This window comes from Penicillium subrubescens, assembly GCF_028828155.1.
Source record: "Penicillium subrubescens strain IBT 31985 chromosome Unknown utg000007l_segment0_segment0, whole genome shotgun sequence".
NCBI lineage: Eukaryota > Fungi > Ascomycota > Eurotiomycetes > Eurotiales > Aspergillaceae > Penicillium > Penicillium subrubescens.
In genome coordinates this window covers 1580731-1599304 of record NW_026643157.1, presented here as the reverse complement: position 1 = coordinate 1599304, position 18574 = coordinate 1580731, and the positions used below count along the sequence as shown (strand labels likewise).

The window sequence follows — 18574 nt, the reverse complement described above, 5'->3', positions numbered from 1 at the left end:
TCACTGGAAGAACCCTGTGGAACTGATGTGTCTTATCCGTTTTCAGATTGTGACGCGGATATGTTTTTTTTCCATACTGCCTCAAACTTCCCCCTTGGGAATGACTGCGCCTAGGATTTCTTCTCTAGTTATTAAGTGGCGGGGATGCAAATTGTTGGCAGAATCTTAGCGCGATACTTTGGGGGTCACAGACTTTTGCGGCGCCGCCATATCAGTATATACTCGGACGGATGTTAGTGCAAGGAAGGTGAACATCAACTACGTCCTCGAGATTAAGTGAAGGACTGGGGATCCTATAGTGGCTTGCCTGCAGAATACTCATGAACCTGCATATCATAATACTCAGCCTGTTAGCCACTGTCCTCTCTTCTTGACACCCTCTAACACACTTAGTCGAAGCTGACACGGCTGTTCCAAGAAAGATATCAGGACTTCTGCATACTGCCGCTCGCTGGAACGTTCCATCTCTGGCGAATTTTCCAAGATCATACCAAGATCATACTGCATCACCCTTGTGCCGACGACGACATCACGCAGAAAGACGTTGCACTTGCTAGGCACACCACCGCCAATTCCGACCGTCACATTGACGCGAACTCCCGGAAATGTTCATTTCATATTGGTTATAACAATTGCCGCGGTGTTTGGTCCATAGTGCTCTTTTGTTGGTAAACATGTAATGAAAACCTGGTGTTGCTTGATACTTCCCAGCACGTAGATGTTCGTATCATCCGCATGGATTGGCAATGGCCGATGAATATCATCTAGTATGGCTTGAGCTGCTGCCATTTCTATGTGCAACGTGCAGAACCAGGCAACGGTGTATTCATCGTGCCTCAAGGTGGGTGATCTGTCGCGGTGAAAAGTCTTGTGTCGCTTAGGCGCACGGAGTTCTGCCGTGATAGTCCCATGGTTGACTCCCACTTGGATGCCAGCAATGGCGCCATAATTATATTCTGAACCCATGTTCAGAATAGCATGTTTTATTTGCGACTGATGCGTAAGGTCTCTCTCTTCCTAACGCTCAGCCAAGAAAATGGCACGGCCGCAATTCAACATGTGACCTCGGGTGCTTATGTGAGAGTGGGGGGCACACGGCATAATGTAATTCCCGCCCGAGCTGCGCACCTCATCTAGAATCGCGTCTTCCTACCCACCTACATTCTTTAATCATTTACCATGCCACGAATTCGCGCTCAATCTGGGTCTAAGTTAAGTCGATTACACGGGTGTGTCCGGGATGTGAGGATAGTTGAAGCGCGCCTCGCAGCAGATCCAAGAGACACGATCAATTTCACGTTAACAGCGAGCGACCCCTTAATCCTGCCTTAGGCAGCACACCGGAACTCGAGGAAACATGGCCCACTCCCGACGTTGCGCGATCATCGCACTGACCCTCTCAACTGAACTCAAGTAACATCATTGGTTCATGTCGATCTGGCTGAAACCGTAGTCTCTTGGCACTTTCATATACACCCAAATTCCAAACCAGGATTGGCCAAATTGACTGCGAGGCTGACTTCAAGGTCGCCTTGGGCCCAAGTGGCTGACAATCGCGCTTGAGCATACACTTTCCCTGCCTGTAGGTTGGCAGCCCCCGAGATTGGATCATAATAGGGGCCAATTCAGCTCAAGCGCCACAGGAGCACAGATGAATAATCATCTGACGCTGCTAGGAATCGATGTTTCTGGCCACTTTGTAAGGAGGTTGGGTAATGCAGTTGCTAGGTTGGGAGGGGTATGGACGAACGACGGCATGGTGAGTGGGGGGCTATTTTTGGATATGGATCAGGGGTTATTTTTGGACAGGTAGTAGTACAGTACATGACTATACAATTCTATACTTTCAGCCTTGTTACTGTGTACAGTGGCGTTGCATTAGTATTTGCACTGTAGTACTTCTTGCCCACACCGCTATTCTCCTACCGCCTACCCTATTCAACTACCCTTACCCCCTTTGATTATTGATTAAACGCGCTGACGGGCTATATCCCCCTTTACATATATCGCTAGCAATATGGCGCGTGGCCCTGAACTAGACGTCTATACGCGTGAGCGTATCTGCGAGCTCAAATTCACGAATAAATGGGGTGGCCGACGCATCAAAAAATATCGCTTTCCTGATATTCCACTATCAACAATCCACTATACCCTTCGAATGGAATCGAAGCGGCGAAATAGCGCTAGTTTATATCGTTCTGGCCAACCACGCAAGCTTACCGAAGAGGACCGAGATCGTGTGTATGATGCTATTCAGTCGAATCCCTCTATTACGCGCGAGGATCTACTAAGTGTGGTTGATTATAAGGTCCACGCGACGTCGATCTGGCGACTAACGCATCAAATGGGTCTTCGGAAATGGCGAAAGATGAAACGGCCTTACCTTACCCCTATCCACGCTGCGAAGCGTCTTCAATGGGCCCTTACCTATCGCCACTTTACACCGGAGGATTGGAAAAGGGTTTTCTGGTCGGATGAGACTACGATTGAGCGTGGATGCGGCGCACGAAAGGAATGGAGCTTCGTTCCTCCTTGGAAGCAGCTTCAAGAGCGGCAAGATGGCGTCCAGGTGACACTTTCAAAGGGGAAACAGATTAAGCAGATGTTTTGGGCCTGTTTCGCTGGCTCACCACGCAAGACTGGCCTTATTCCGCTATCCGGCGATCCAAATGCAGATAAAAAGGGTATCACTAAGGAGGTTATCCACGATCTTTACCAAAGAATACTCCCTACCTTATTGGATAACGAGGATGCGATATTCCAACACGATAACGCGCCTACACACACTGCCAGAATCATCCAGGCCTTACTTATCCAGCTTAATATTACTGTGATGGAATGGCCCCCCTATTCGCCTGATCTCAATCCAATTGAGAACCTCTGGGCGCTTCTTAAAGCCGATATACTAAGGATTCGACCTGATCTACGTGAGATGCCGAATAACGAAGCTACACTAGTAGAATTAGTGGAAACAGCGCAGTATGCATGGGAAAATTCTGACTATTCGTCATTTTGTCAACCTAGCGGAGACGATGCCACACCGTGTAGAGGAGGTTATCAAGTACGAAGGCTGGCACACTAGTTATTAAGGGGTTTTGTATGCAAATCAATGTTATGGAGTTTTTTCCGGCAGAAAAATAGTGGGTCCCTTGGCATACCAAGGTACTGCAGTGCAAATACTAATGCAATATGACTGTAAACCGGAACAATTTTTTCAATACGAACCTTTCTTTATAACGTTTGGCGTATCATGTGATTAGGGTGTGAAAGAACATGTCTGTGTTTCTGGATATAGAAGGCAATAGCGGTCGGCACTATATCCTGTCCACTCTTGGACTAAGGGCCAAACCAGAGCAACTCCACTTATCTTTTGGGTTGCTGGGCGGAGTACGGAGTATGGAGTAACATTAGAGAAGGGGATTTGATTGGCCTCTCGACCCCATGTCACTACCATCTCAGCAATGCAATTACCGTTGAACCCGCCGCCTCTACAGCACATGACGTAAACACCCTATTAATTGCTAGTAAGTAATTTCAATAACCATCGAGTGGTCGGCGAGACGTTGCCTTATGAATACACGATATGTAGAAATATCCATCTCATTGTCTCTTTCTCGGTAAAACAATTGAAAACCCCGCATGGCAGGCAAATACATAGAGCGATTCTTCGTCCAGCTAGGCATATTGCGCAATTTAACGGAATAGTACTGCTGATTTCCCTCGTTGTTGTATAATCCATCCCTGTGTATTAACGCTCAGTCCGAAAATTTGAATAACTAATTGGAAAGGTTAAGTTGGTAAGTTGTACAATAGCATATATACCAACGGGCGCTTGCTGGGAGGGAGAAAGCACTCGGAGCGGACCACACGTCGACCCTTGATAGTCAACAACCTCGGGAATCTATATAGGGACCAAGATAAGCTACACCAAGCGGGAAATATGTACAAGCGGACACTCGCCGGGTACGAGAAAGCACTCGGAGCTGACCACACGTCGACCCTCAATGCTGTCAACAACCTCGGGCTTCTATATATCGAACAACGCAAGCTGGATGAGGCAGAACAAATGCACCAGCGGGCGCTAACCGGTAGAGAAAAAGCACTTGGTACGGCCCACAGGTCGACTCTTGATACTGTCCACAACCTCGGGAATGTGTATTTCGCCCGCGGAGAGCTGGATGCAGTAGAGGCGCTATATCAGGGGGCGCTAGCTTGGTGCGAGAAATCGCTCGGGATGGATCATGCGTCAACTCTTGAAACCGTCAACAATTTAGGGAATCTCTACCACGAAAAAGGAAAGCTGGACGAGGCAGAGCAATTGCACCAGCGTGCGCCGGCCGATAAGGAGAAAACGATCGGTATGAACCACACGTCGACTCTCGACACTGTCAACAATCTCGCGATTACCTTTCACGACCAGGGAAAGCTAGCCGAGGCAGAGCAGAAGTATAAGCGCGCGCTAGCTGGGAAGGAACAGACAATTGGAATTGATCACTCGCTGACAGTTAACACCATCAACAATCTTGGAGTATTGTATTGTGACCAGGGCAAGTTGGATGAGGCGATGCAGATGCACAAGCGAGCACTAGCTAGGAGAGAGATACTTCTGGGGCTGGATCACAGACTGACCCTCGAAAGTGTAAATAATCTCGGGATTATACATGTCAAACAAGGCGAACTTGACGAATGAGAGCAAATGTTCCGGCGGGCGCTGGCTGGTAAGGAAAAGCTCTTTGGGGCAGACCATGTGTCGACGCTTGACACCGTCCACAACCTGGAATTCCTACGTCAGCACAAAAACAAACTCAATCGGAAGGAAAAAATCATCTTTTCCTTTTGCTATCCTCAATAGCTTATCTCAATCAAACACCTTCAAATGGTCATTTTTAAAAGAAACATGGCCCCATCTTCGGCCTACTTGGAAGACAGGCTTACTGGCACAAATTATATAGAAACATATATTTGAGTATTTTCTTCTCGGTTGAGGCTAAACAATTGAAACCAAACATGAATTGGACAAGCAACCGTGTACACAAACAACTACAAGATATCGGAGACGTCGTAGGCAAACACGCAGAAAAAAATCAACGCCGTAACTCAATCCTACGTAAATCCATTACATCTGTTCAGCAAGGCACAATGCGCAACTCAACAGACAGTATTGCTGACTCCCCTGGTTGTTGTGGTAGTCCATAAACGTGTATTAACCCAACATTTGAACGAGGTAATCGACTGCATCTTGATCCGTTGGCAAGCTTTGAACCTGCCAGACCGACCATGATAGCTCCTCGGGAGCTGCAGAGCGCAGGGTAGCAGCCAGTTGACGAAGAGCAGTGTGAAATTTCAACAGCCCGGCTGTGTACTCCTTGCGCCTACGATCACTGTTCTCATCATATAGACACTGTTGTGCACTGGCTGCACATCTTGTACACGGCGTTGTTCCAGAACACTATTCCAGCTTATGATGTTAGCCCGTCGTCAAACTCAGCAGTCTTTTTCTGGGATTAGACCTTCGTCTTCTTTCGCTGACACTCTGTGCAAGCAAGAGAAATGTTGCGCCGCATCCCTTTACTCGAGCCTCCTTCTGAAAACTGCATTGTGCGCTTATGTTCCGCCGGGAGGAGCGTACGTAAGGTCTTGATTTTCGCCATTGTGGATGGAGCTCTGTATCAAATAAAGACTAAGTGAAGGTTGCGACTGGGCTAGGTCTAAGAAGAATTGTTGATCAAGGAGTGCCTCAAGGGATCAGAGGTAAAGCAAAGCAGAACTTTTCGGTTTCCTCCTAATGCTCGAGGATTTCTTGTTTGCTATCAAGCAAACAAAGAACGAATCATGAAGACCCACTGTGGCTCCATCCCGCGGTGGGATTGGCTAGCTCGGTCCGGAAGCTCGACAGATTTGCTGGCATCCCGTCTACAATTACCTGCCAGTCCCTAGTCTACTATGGAATCGAGGGCAACCAAGGAGCCTTCCTCTCAGGGGCACATTCGAATTCTTGAGATGGTAAGACGAACACAGCGTCAATAGGGCTAAAGGAAATCTTGCTTCAAATATCAAGACCTAGGTAGCTTAAGTAGCGTTTAAGTGGGTTATGGAAAACCCTCATTCTGGATTTTAGGTATTTCCGATGCCCGTAGCCGTTGCGGTATTGCTGGACTGGCTCTAACCTCTTTTCACAAGGCCAGAAACCTTTCATGTATAAGGCTTGGCCACAATTAAAATCAATCAACGCATATATTGGATCTGGAGCATAACAACATGATCCTTGAATCAGGTAAGGCGGTTAGAGGACGCTAGATATGTAAAAGTGCTTTGCATATTTTTTGCGTTCAAAATAGAAGCTTAAACGACTGCATAGGGTTGAAGATTGTACAGGATTGCCGCGCTCATGTGGTCTAAGGTTTGACAGCAAAATTAGCAGTGGTCGCGCGACAGAGGGTGAGAATCACCCGCTCTCACCCGGCTTCTCACCCTGTCTATTGCGCGCTCACCCTACTCACCCCTAGTCGCGCGACCATAAAGCGGCGATCATCCGTTTCCCCACCAAGCTAAATTACCTTATTTGCTAAGATTGGCAAATGCTGCGTGGCTTATGTACGGCAGATAGTCGGGTGGCTGCCGCCCGGGTGAGAAGTGGGTGAGCGCCGCTTTACGGTCGCGCGACCGGGGTGAGATAGGGTGAGTGCGCAATAGACAGGGTGAGAAGCTGGGTGAGAGCGGGTGAGAATCACCCTCGTCGCGCGACCACCGCACTGACCTTCTCGGCTTGGCTCAGAAACAGTGTTATTGGATTACCTTGACCTGGATGAAACGGCAGTCTCTTGGCACTTGCGTATACCCGTCGAATCCCAACCCAGGATTGGCTAAATGAACGGCGAGGCTGACTCGAACAGCGCCTTGGGCCAAACTCCTCTGCAAGTGCCCAGGCCACCAACAATCTGGACATCGACATCCAGTACGGCGTGACTATTCCGCGATTGACAAATTTAGATCACGTGACAAGACTAGGGCTGGGCACCTTCGACCTCCATGTGCCAGAGCACTATGAAGACCGTACTCGGTCGTGTGCCCATGATCAATTATGATTATTCAACGGCCACCATACACAAAAAATTCGTGAGATACACCAGTATCAACTCAAATAATTGCTAGGCACGCATTCCTGAGAAAACCAGACGAAGCATTCATTGGGCGACAGTCACAGAAGACTAGTCACAAACACTGGCTAGCCGTACCTTCAGAACCAAACACTAACCCTCTCATGGGGGCTGAGAAAAAGTATTATTGGCTTCCCTTAACCTGGCTGAAACTGCGGTCTCTTGGCACCAGCATATTCCGACCCAGGATTCGCTGAATCAACGGCGAGGCTGACTTGAATGCCGCCTTGGGCCAAAGTAGTTTGCTTGGAGACCATGAACATCACACAGATATCAATTTGTTTTCTTGTCTTAGGAATCCCAGCTATTAACTGACTTAAGTATCAATGTCCTGTAAAGGCAAAAAGTATAATCCGCGTGGTGACAAATCCACACCATGCCGAAACAACTTCTTTGAGCATCTTCGACTAGCCTATGCTGCAGCATCAGTCCGTACTTGATCGTGTGAGCAAAGTTGGTCATACCAGCACACCGCCACAAGAGTAGGAAAGGTGTGAGATATGGACAGCGTTCATTAGCATTTGGGACAAGGCAGCAGCCCCGCTTGACTCTCTTTCTCCCTGTGGCCGGAAGTACTATGTTCCAAATACAGATGAATAACCGTGCCCACTCAATGCCCGCTGGCAGCTTATCAATAACAGGTGACTCTGCAACTCGCACTCCTCGACTGGCATAACCACCTTCAAAAACCTCGGCTTCTCATTGGCCGATTCTTCCAGTCTGATCACGTGGTTCTACAATACACTTCCCCTCACTTGGTGTCCAGCAACTTCCATGATTTAGGCATCAATCACATCGTCTGCGACTTTAGGTATGGAATCAGCGTCACTCACAGGGACTAATTCGGGGCTTCAGGTGGGAATAAATTATGGAAGCATAAACTCCCCTCCAGGTATACTATTCCTCTAGCATACATGCCTCAGCGGCAAACCGCTGTTACATAACTAAAATGGCGACATTGGTTGTAGATGTTGGGCCTCACTTTTTCTTTACCTCCCCGTATCGAGATCAAAAGGAAATCAACCCTTCACGTGTGAAAGACACATGTAGATGGTTTCTGGACCATCCGATCTTCCAAGAATGGAAGAGCAGCAGCCAAGACGATCTCTTATGGCTCTCAGCAGACCCTGGCTGCGGCAAGTCTGTGCTCACAAAGGCTTTGATTGATGATAGACTGGTTGGTGATGGGTCGGCCGCCATTTGCTACTTTTTCTTCAAAGATAACGAAGTGCAAAACAACTCCGCAACGGCAATCTGCGCCCTTCTACATCAGTTGTTTTGCACCCAGCAAGATCTCTTCCAAAAGTATGCAGAAGAACTGATACGACAGCATAAAGAGAAACTCAAATTAGACTTCAGCACTCTGTGGCAGCTGTGGCTATCTGTTGCGTTCGCATCTACTCGGGATGTGATCTGTATCCTTGATGCGCTTGACGAATGCCGCCAGCCGGACCGTGATAGACTCATCAAAGAGCTCGAGCGTTTTTACACCAGATCTCGAGAAAGAAGATATATCCGATCGAGATGGAGAGTGAAATTTCTCGTTACAAGCCGTCCATACGGGGACATCGAATGGGGATTCGGCGACTTAACGAATCGCTATCCAACAATTCGGTTGGCGGCGGACGCTGAATGGAAGAAGATTAGTGAGGAGATACACGTGGTCATGGAGGCTAAGGTCGATGAGATTGTTGAAAAACGACAACTCAGCAACGACATTCGAACAGCGTTAAAACATAGATTTTCTGAAATCCCGAATACTACTTATCTTTGGCTGTATCTCACATTGGATGTGCTGAAGAAATGTCTTGGCCTCACGAAAAGGAAGTTGCTGCGACGGATCGATGAACTTCCTAGAGATGTGGAGCAGGCTTATGAAGAGATCTTACAACGATGCGATGAAGAGAATAAAGGAGATGGACGGAGATTGTTAGAGATCATTGTGGCAGCACCACGGACTTTGACTTTGTCGGAGATCGATGTTGCGCTAGAGATTCAACCAGGTTCAAGGTGTTACGATGACTTGGACCTTGAAGGTCTAGTTGAGAGGAGAAAGTGGATACGCGAGGCGTGCGGGTTGTTTGTCAGCATAATCGACTCCCGTGTCTACCTTATCCACCAGACAGCGAGGGAGTTCCTTCTTCGAAAGGGAGGCGAAAGTGGGTCACCAGGAAGATGGAGACATTCAATTTCCATACAGGAAGCCCATCTAGCTCTTTCGAATATTTGCATAACATATCTCCGCTTCCAGGATTTCCAGAGGGGTTATGGCGAGCACCCCAAAAATGCAACATCGGAAGAGAAGGGGGAGGACTTCCTCAACTACGCTGCAAATCACTGGATATACCATACACAACAGCTCACAATAATGGACAAAGATTTGGTTTGTAAGGCGGCTGAACTATGCGAAGTGTGGCATGGCCGATTCTCATCCTGGATTCAACACCATCGATCTAAAGAGGATTGGGAGTCTCTAATGTGGCGAACGACATCCGCTCTGTTTTGGGCTTCTACATGGGGCCTGCCCCAGGTATTACCTTTTTTCTGGAACTTGGAAGCCCCAAGCTCGAGATTACCAATGCTGTTGTTGTGGCCGCCGCAGGAAATGAGGAGAACGGGGAGGATGTTTTGGAAGTTTTATTTGATCAACGAGGAAACGAGATCCAAATCACTAACGAGGTAGTCCTCGCGGCCGCCAAAAATTGGGGAAGAGGAGGGGCTGTGATGAAACTCCTATTTGATCGGCGAGGAACCGATATTCAAATTACCGATAACGTGGTTTTGGCTGCCGCGGCAAATGGAGAAAGTGGAGACGCTGTGATGAAGCTCCTACTCGACCAACGAGGAGCCGATATGCGAATCACAGAAGAGGTGGTCCTTGCTGCTGCGGGAAATTGGAATAGTGGAGAGGCCGTGATGAAGGTCCTGCTTGACCGACAAGGACCCGATATTCAAATCACGAATGAGGTAGTCCTCGCGGCTGCCAAAAATGGAAGGAGTGGAGATGCTGTGATGAAGCTCCTACTTGATCAGCGAGGAACCGATATTCAAATTACCGATAACGTGGTTTTGGCTGCCGCGGCAAACGGGAACAGTGGAGAGGCTCTGATGAAGCTCCTACTCGACCAACGAGGAGCCGATATGCGAATCACGGAAGAGGTGGTCCTTACTGCTGCGAGAAACTGGGATAGTGGAGAGGCCGTAATGAAGCTCCTACTTGACAGACGAGGGGCCGATATCAAGATAAGTGAGGAAGTGGTTCTTGCTGCAGCGGGAAAGTGGAATAGTGGAGAGGCTGTGATGAAACTCCTACTTGACCGACGAGGACCCGAGATCCAAATAACCGAGGAAGTGGTCCTTGCTGCTGCGGAGAATTGGAATAGTGGAGAGGCTGTGATGGAGGTCCTACTTGACCGACGCGGACCCGAGATCCAAATAAGTGAGGAAGTGGTCCTTGCTGCTGCGGAGAATTGGAAGAGTGGAGAGGCTGTGATGAAAGTCCTACTTGACCGACGAGGAACCGAGATCCAAATCACTAACGAGGTAGTCCTCGCGGCTGCCAAAAATGAGGGAAGTGGCGGGGCTTTAATGAAGCTCCTACTTGAGCGGCGTGGAACCGATATCCAGATAACGGACGTTGTGGTCCTAGCCGCCGTCGAAAATTGGCAGAGCGAGGACGATATGATTAAGCACCTACTTAACCAACGAGGAGCAGATATCCAAATACTCGACGAGGTGGTCTATGCCGCCGCGAAAAACCGGGAAAACGGAGACGCGGTGATGAAGCTCCTACTCGACCGACGAGGAGCCGATATCCAAATTACTGACGATGTCGTCCTCGCCGCTGTAGAAAATTGGAGTAGTGAGGATGCTGTGATGAAGCTCTTACTCGACCAACAAGGACTGGATATCTATATCTTAAACGAGGTGGTCCTCGCGGCCGCCAAAAATCAGAGCAGTGGAGAGGCTTTGATGAGGATCCTACTCGACCGAAGAGGAACCGATATCCGAATCAGCGAGGAGATTGTGGTCGCCGCCGCGGGGAATAAGGAAAGTGGAGGCGCTATAATGAAGGTGCTACTCGACCGACAGGGAACCGATATTTATATCAGCGAGGAGGCTGTGCTCGCCGCCGCTGGGAACGAAAAATGTGGAGAGGTTGTGATGAAGCTCCTCCTCGACCGACGAGGAACCGATATCCAAATCGCCGACGAGGTTGTGGTCGCCGCCGCGGGGAATGAGGAAAATGGAAAGGCTATAATGAAGCTCCTACTTGACCGACGGGGAGCGGATATCCAGATCACCGATAAGGTGGTCCTTGCCGCGGCTAAGAACTGGGGAAGTGGAGAGGAGGTGGTGAAGCTCCTCCTCGACCGACGAGGGACCGATATCCAAATCACCGACGAGGTTGTGGTCGCAGCCGCGGGGAATGAGGAAAGTGGAGAGGTTGTGATGAAGGTCCTACTTGACCTACGAGGAGCGGATATCCAGATCACCCATAAGGTGGTCCTTGCCGCGGCCGAGAACTGGGGGAGTGGAGAGGAGGTGATGAAGCTCCTTCTCGACCGACGAGGAACCGATATCCAAATCACCGAGGAGATTGTGGTCGCCGCCGCGGGGAATAAGGAAAGTGGAGGCGCTATAATGAAGGTGCTACTCGACCGACAGGGAACCGATATTTATATCAGCGAGGAGGCTGTGCTCGCCGCCGCGGGGAACGAAAAATGTGGAGAGGTTGTGATGAAGCTCCTCCTCGACCGACGAGGGACCGATATCCAAATCACCGACGAGGTTGTGGTCGCTGCCGCGGGGAATGAGGAAAGGGGAGAGGTTGTGATGAAGGTCCTACTTGACCTACGAGGATCGGATATCCAGATCACCTATAAGGTGGTCCTTGCCGCGGCCGAGAACTGGGGAAGTGGAGAGGAGGTGATGAAGCTGCTCCTCGACCGACAAGGAATCGATATCCAAATCACCGAGGAGATTGTGGTCGCCGCCGCGGGGAATGAGGAAAGTGGAGGCGCTATGATGAAGGTGCTACTCGACCGACAGGGAACTGATATGAAAATCACGGATCGGGTGCTTCTCGCAGCTATGGCAAATAGTATATGTGGAGAGTCGGTGCTGAAGGTTATGCTCAACCTATAAGGGACCGCTATGGAAGTCACTAGTAGGGTAGTTGTCGCCGCTGCGGCGAATGAGGAATGTGGAGAGGCTGCGATGAAGGTCCTACTCGACGGACAAGGAACTGATATTCAAATCACCGACGAGGTTGTGATCGCCGCCGCGGGGAATAAGGAAAGTGCGGAGGCTGTGATGAAGCTCCTCCTCGACCGACGAGGGACTGATATTCAAATCACCGACGAGGTTGTGGTTGCCGCCGCAGCGAATGAGCAAAGTGCGGAGGCTGTGATGAAGCTCCTTCTCGACCGACGAGGAACCGATATTCAAATCACCGACGAGATTATGGTCGCCGCCGCGGGGAATAAGGAAAGTGCGGAGGCTGTGATAAAGCTCCTCCTCGACCGACGAGGAACCGATATTCAAATCACCGACGAGGTTGTGGTTGCCGCCGCGGGGAATGAGGAAAGTGCAGAGGCTGTGATGCGGCTTCTACTCGACTGACGAGGAATCGATATTTATATCAGCGAGGAGGTTGTGGTCGCCGCCGCGGGGAATGAGGAAAGTGGAGAGGTTGTGATGAAGGTCCTACTTGACCTACGAGGAACCGATATCCAAATCACCGATGAGGTGGCAGTATCGAGGGCTGCTATGGATCAAGGCGAAACCAGGATCCGGAAAGTCAACACATATGAAATATGCTCTTCAAGTAGTTCCGGCCGTTCTTGATGCGGACACTCATGCGTTTTACTTCTTTTTCCATGGTCGTGGCGATGAACTTCAGAGAGCTCCACTTGGGCCCTACCGATCCCTCCTGCATCAGTTACTCAAGCGTGTGCCGGGTGCACTCACAGATCTGATCGATTATTTTGAAGAAGAGCGAAAGACCTCATTGAAAAGGGCTCTAACCCTATCGCTCAGGATACACTCGGTGTGACAGCGCTCGGATTCGCTGCACAGAACCGGTATGAGGCGATGGTGAAGCTGTTGTTCAATTTGGCCGATTCTCAATTATGATACGGAACATCGTCTTCTCGGGCACCTCATGAATCCCCGTGATCCACTCTCCTATCTCGGCCGGGGGAAGCCATTCTTCTGGTTCATCTGACACTTTCTGGCTCTCGCGAACATTCTTTACCTGGATCGAGATGAGACTTGATAGTGTGCCCGGCCGCACACCGGCATTGGCTAACTCTCTTGTCATTCTGAACCTCGCAAGGTGTTCCAGGCGACGTATGAGTGACTTCATGCTGTCTGCGTCCGTAGCTGGCAGTGGTCTCAGTAATGTACGAATTTCAATTGATTGAGGGCTGGCGTGTCCGCTATATTTCATCTCTTGTCATAGCCTCCTTGCTCCTTACCTGTGTTGTCGCAATATCTACTGCGATTCTGCAGAGCCTCGAGGCAGTGTTGTCGGCAGGCTCATACGCACTTGCAATCGCCGCCGTGATTCTTGCAGCCTTGACCTTCTTTAGTGCTATCATTTGAATGGCGATCTCCGAAGGGGACTGATGCAAAACTCGTGTAATCTGTAATCGATAATCCAGCAGGTCATAACTTCCGGAGGAAAACGGTAGTCATTGCATAGGTCCATAAAGACACCATATATAGAAGCATATATATATGAGTATTTTCTTCTCGGTTGAGGTTAAACAATTGAAATCAAACACGATTGGGACAAGCAACCGGGTTCACATACAACTACAAACTATCGGAGACGTGGTAGGCAAATACGCAGAGAAAATTCAAAGCCGTAACTCAATCCTATGTAAAATCATTCCATCTGTTCAGCAAGGCACAATGCGCATGTCAACAGACAGTATTGCTGACTCCCATGGTTGTTATGGTAGTCCATGCACGTGTATTAACCCAACATCTGAATAAGGTAATCGACTGCATCTTGATCCGTTGGCAAGCTTTGAACCTGCCAGACCAACCACGATAGCTCCTCGGGAGCTGCAGAGCGCAGGGTAGCAGCCAGTTGACGAAGAGCAGTGTGAAATTTCAACAGCCCGGCTGTGTACTCCTTGCGCCTACGGTCACTGGTCTCATCATATAGACACTGTTGTGCACTGGTTGCACATCTTGTACACGGCGTTGTTCCAGAACACTATTCCAGCTTATGATGTTAGTCCGTCGTCAAACTCAGCAGTTATTTTTCTGGGATTAGACCAGACCTTAGTCTTCTTTCGCTGACACTCTGTGCAAGCAAGCGAAATGTTGCGTCGCATCTCTTTACCCGAGCCTGCTTCTGAAAACTGCATTATGCGCTTATCTTCCGCAGGGAGGAGCGTACGTAAGGTCTTGGATTTCCCCATTGTGGATTGAGCTCGGTATCAAATAAAGACTAAGTGAAGGTTGCAACTGGGCTAGGTCTGAGAAGAGATGTTGCAAGATCAAGGAGTGTCTCAAGGAATCAGGGGTAAAGCAAAGCAGAACTTCTCGTTTTCCTCCTCATGCTCGACGATTTCTTTGTTTGCTATCAAGCAAACAAAGAACGAACCATGAAGACCCACTGTGGCTCCATCCTACGGTGGGATTGGCTAGTGCGACCCGGAGCTCGACAGATTCGCTGGCATCCCATCTCAATTACCTGCCAGTCCCCAGTCTACTATGGAATCGAGGGGAACCAAGGAGCCTTCCTCTCAGGTGTACATTTGAATTCTTAAAATTGTAAGACGAAGAAAGCGTCAATAGGGCCAAAGAAAATATTGAGATCTAGGTGGTTCAAGTAGCGTGCAAGTGGGTTATGGAAAACCCTCATACCTGATTTTGGGTAACTCCGATGCCCGCAGCCGTTGTGGTATTGTTGGACTGGCTCCAAGTTCTGTTCACAAGGAAGCCAGAGACCTTTCATGTATAATGCTTAGTCACAATTAAAAACAATCAACCCACATATTGGATCTAGAGCACAACAACATGATCCTTGAATCAGGCAAGGCGGTTAGAGGACGCTAGACATATGAAAGTGCTTTGCATATTTTCTTGTCAAAAATAGAAGCTTAAACGACTGCACAGGGTTGAAGATTGTATAGTATTGCCGCGCCCATGTGGTCCAAGGTCTAACAGCAAAATTAGCAGTGGTCGCGCGACAGAGGGTGAGAATCACCCGCTTTCACCCGCGCGCGACTATAAAGCGGCGATCATCCGTTTCCTCACCAAGCTAACCTACCTTATTTGCTAAGATTGGCAAATGGTGCGTGGCTTATGTGCGGCAGATAGTCGGGTGGGTGCCGCCTGGGTGAGTTTAGGGTGAGCGCCGCTTTAAGGTCGCGCGACTAGGGGTGGGATAGGGTGAGTGCGTAATAGATAGGGCGAGAAGCCGGGTGAGAGCGGGTGATTCTCACCCTCCGTCGCGCAATTACCGCACTGACCCCTCTCTCCCTGGGCTTAGATGCAACATTATTGGTTCACATCGATATGGCTGAAACCCATCGTCTCTTGGCACTGCATAAACAGTCACATTCCAGCCTGGATTGGCCAATCGACGGCGAGGCTGACTTCAATATCGCCTTGGGCAAAGGTAGTCCATGATTATGCAACGGCAAGCATATTGTTACGCAGAAAAGTCATGAGATACACCAGCTTCCACTTGATGATAGCTAATCAATACCACGTGACACTTCAACTCCGTCTTTCCCTAGGGAGGCCCGGTGGAAGTGGGGAGGTCTCTTTTCCCTGTACTGCCCCCTTGCACTGCCCAGCACCCATTTGCATCCACTTGAGCGCTTAGTTCTCGAGGGAACGAAATAGCAACCCTTGGGGTGATCATCTGTCCCAGGGCGCTTACGGCTGGTAGAATTGAGCGGCTGTAACCCCCCGAAAACCAATGAAACAGTGATCCCGGGAAAAATTTATCAACAATTTACATTGAGTTAGAGGCTCTAGGTACAAGCATAGATGCCTTATTTTGATAGTATCTTTGTCTATAAAGTCCAGGATATCCACCTTGAGCCTATATAAGCTGTTCTTCAACAATCATTTTCCCTTTCACATCTCTTTTATTAAACCGCGCCTATAAACATCAAACTAGCTCTTGACCATTTTACTCGTGATGTTTAAGCAAACGACACAACGACTTTATCAGTTCCTCGGAAAAACTAAGTTGGAGGACCTTCCACCTTCATGGCAAGGGCCCATGGATCGCGTTCTGAAGAGCGAAGAGCAGAAAGTAGGTAATCTGATCGAACAAGTTAATTGATTATGTATCTGATGAACGAAACAGAATCCGAATTTTAAATTTGCAGAGATCAGGTATCAAGTTGGACCCAGTATATATTCTCACTGCCCGCTCGTAAAAAGCTAACTCGGTTGTAGGGGATCTTCACCCCACCGGTCTTATGACGATCCGAGTGATCCAGATGACGTGCTTTCGGTCCGTCTGAAAAACGAGGATAAAAAAACCATTGATCGAATCCATGTCCATCAAGATGAATCAGTGCGTCGGTAGGCCGAGATCGATATGCATTTGTTGCAGAGGAAGCTAGACCCAATATGTACTCGGCGAATTGAACGTATAGGACCGGAAGAAATTATAGCTGGTAAGATTCGTTCGTGGATTCGAAGAAGACAACGATTATGGGCGATGTTCACGGCATGTTTTTACTTTGGTGGGAGGGCGCAAGGGGATCTACTGTGGCTCCGTATAGGGCATTGGTGTTGACTGCAAGGTTAGATCCTGCTGACTTTATTTAATGAGCCTTTTCCGCCTTTACATCCCATACCAGATATAGTGTACCGGATAGGATACACTGGCCATGTAAATATACTTATTCACATATGTAGGGACTTTTATAACGAGTGAAGAGCATAATTAACACTGGGCGGCTAGTGCGCCCTTAGTCTTTCTTCTTTTCCTTCTCAACACGTATATGAACCAATACGCATAATCGATACTACAAGCATTCAATCATTCGAAGACCAGACTGAATTAATTTGACTTCAGCCAAGGATCCGCCAGTAACTCTTTCGCAGATGCTCGATTTTCCGGTTGCCATTGGAGCATCTTCCGCATAAAGCAGAGAAACAAAGTTTGTTGTGTACCTTGCAAATTACCCTCCAGCTTCTCCAGAGATATAGAAGGAATCTCGGCGGTACCTATCCAATGACCTGCTTTTGAACCATTAGTTGCGCCTGCAGAATGCCAATAGAAGAACGAGGACATATACTCTTACCGTCACGATCGAAGAACTTCATCGCATACTCGCTATTTTGAAGCATTTCTTTTGGTGGCGCGCCCATGATTGCTATCATCCCTGCGAGGTGATGGCTGTCTGAAATGTTCCTGTTTGAATCGCGGGCGTAGAAGAGATGCTTCTGCTCAAAGAGATCCCAGGCCTAACGAATGGTTAGTAATTGGCAAACCGAGACTTATGTTGCGATGTATGCATACAAGGACCCCTATGTTCCAAATATCAATTTTTTCATTCCATGGCATCCGTAATAGGACCTCCGGAGCCCGGTAAACCAAAGGCTGAACGTCCTCCCACTGCTTGCCTAAGCTTGAGCAAAGGCGAGCTTCCCCAAAGTCCGATAAAATAGGACGACCATGCACCTTTGGGATTTCTAAATCTCGGGAGGAATAGATCACCCGATCTTCAACAATTTTGCAAGGGCTCGGGCTGGTCTTTTCTGCTTCCTCAAAATCGACTAGAATCGACTCATCTTCCACACTGAGCATGATATTATTTTCTTGTATATCTGTAATTAAGTCAATAGGAAATTTCAGATATTTGCGCGATATCACGAGATTAGGAGTGTTATACCAGTATGAACAATCTTGGCTTCCGTGTGAAGAAAGTCGATAGCAAGAAGTATATGGATCAAAACTGGCTTGAGTAAGTCTTCCGGGAGAACCTTTTCTAAGGTACGATGACGTAGTTCGCATAGACTCATAGCCAAAGGAGGATGCACGAGGCACTGATAGGAGTAGGTTTTTCCGGTAGAACTAATTTGAAAGTCGTCGATTGCGCGTCGCACGAGCATAGAGCCTGTATGGCTAGACTTGACGTTTCTGAGATGGCTGTACACCTCTTTTTCTCTCTCCTTCCATGGCTAGAGTCGTGCTCGTACATTTTCAATGTAACATAGACATGCTGCCTACTCCGTGTCAGCCCTGAATCTTAAGTCGCTGGCATTACATCTTACTGTAGATCTCTACAGAGCCACACTGTCGAATGACCTCCATAGCCAAGTTTTCCTACCACCTGATACCTTGAGCGAAATACCTCACCGATTCTCACGGGGTAGAAATGCTCTGGCGAGTATCCTCGTAAATTTTCCTCCTCCAGTTTGTT

General features: G+C 48.6%; 8 protein-coding genes across 8 annotated transcripts; 5 read left to right on the top strand and 3 right to left on the bottom strand.

Annotated features, from left to right (window-relative positions):
- Positions 1-2017: 2017 nt before the first annotated feature.
- On the top strand, positions 2018-3089 carry N7473_010350 (uncharacterized protein; the record flags this gene model as incomplete). Its single annotated transcript, XM_057156289.1, has 2 exons — positions 2018-2927; positions 3025-3089. The coding sequence occupies 2 exons, from the start codon at positions 2018-2020 to the stop codon at positions 3087-3089; spliced, it is 975 nt and encodes a 324-aa protein (XP_057004944.1).
- An 851-nt stretch (positions 3090-3940) lies between these two features.
- N7473_010349 (uncharacterized protein) lies at positions 3941-4690 on the top strand (the record flags this gene model as incomplete). Its single annotated transcript, XM_057156288.1, has 1 exon — positions 3941-4690. One exon carries the CDS (start codon positions 3941-3943, stop codon positions 4688-4690), a length of 750 nt encoding a protein of 249 aa, XP_057004943.1.
- Positions 4691-5103: 413 nt separating this feature from the next.
- N7473_010348 (Zn(II)2Cys6 transcription factor domain-containing protein) lies at positions 5104-5855 on the bottom strand. Its single transcript, XM_057156287.1, has 2 exons — positions 5511-5855; positions 5104-5449 (listed from the first exon to the last, which is right to left on the bottom strand). Exons 1-2 carry the CDS (start codon positions 5649-5651, stop codon positions 5204-5206), a joined length of 387 nt encoding a protein of 128 aa, XP_057004942.1. The 5' UTR covers positions 5652-5855; the 3' UTR covers positions 5104-5203.
- Positions 5856-10553: 4698 nt separating this feature from the next.
- Positions 10554-12305, top strand: N7473_010347 (uncharacterized protein; the record flags this gene model as incomplete). The annotated part of the gene is made up of 1 exon (XM_057156286.1): positions 10554-12305. One exon carries the CDS (start codon positions 10554-10556, stop codon positions 12303-12305), a length of 1752 nt encoding a protein of 583 aa, XP_057004941.1.
- Positions 12306-12314: 9 nt separating this feature from the next.
- N7473_010346 (uncharacterized protein) lies at positions 12315-12782 on the top strand (the record flags this gene model as incomplete). The annotated part of the gene is made up of 1 exon (XM_057156285.1): positions 12315-12782. One exon carries the CDS (start codon positions 12315-12317, stop codon positions 12780-12782), a length of 468 nt encoding a protein of 155 aa, XP_057004940.1.
- Positions 12783-14042: 1260 nt separating this feature from the next.
- N7473_010345 (Zn(II)2Cys6 transcription factor domain-containing protein) lies at positions 14043-14805 on the bottom strand. Its single transcript, XM_057156284.1, has 2 exons — positions 14456-14805; positions 14043-14388 (listed from the first exon to the last, which is right to left on the bottom strand). The coding sequence occupies exons 1-2, from the start codon at positions 14594-14596 to the stop codon at positions 14143-14145; spliced, it is 387 nt and encodes a 128-aa protein (XP_057004939.1). The 5' UTR covers positions 14597-14805; the 3' UTR covers positions 14043-14142.
- A 1527-nt stretch (positions 14806-16332) lies between these two features.
- On the top strand, positions 16333-16728 carry N7473_010344 (uncharacterized protein; the record flags this gene model as incomplete). Its single annotated transcript, XM_057156283.1, has 3 exons — positions 16333-16449; positions 16504-16532; positions 16596-16728. 3 exons carry the CDS (start codon positions 16333-16335, stop codon positions 16726-16728), a joined length of 279 nt encoding a protein of 92 aa, XP_057004938.1.
- Positions 16729-17208: 480 nt separating this feature from the next.
- Positions 17209-18263, bottom strand: N7473_010343 (uncharacterized protein; the record flags this gene model as incomplete). The annotated part of the gene is made up of 4 exons (XM_057156282.1): positions 17209-17387; positions 17453-17615; positions 17671-17978; positions 18044-18263. 4 exons carry the CDS (start codon positions 18261-18263, stop codon positions 17209-17211), a joined length of 870 nt encoding a protein of 289 aa, XP_057004937.1.
- Between the last annotated feature and the right edge of the window lie 311 nt (positions 18264-18574).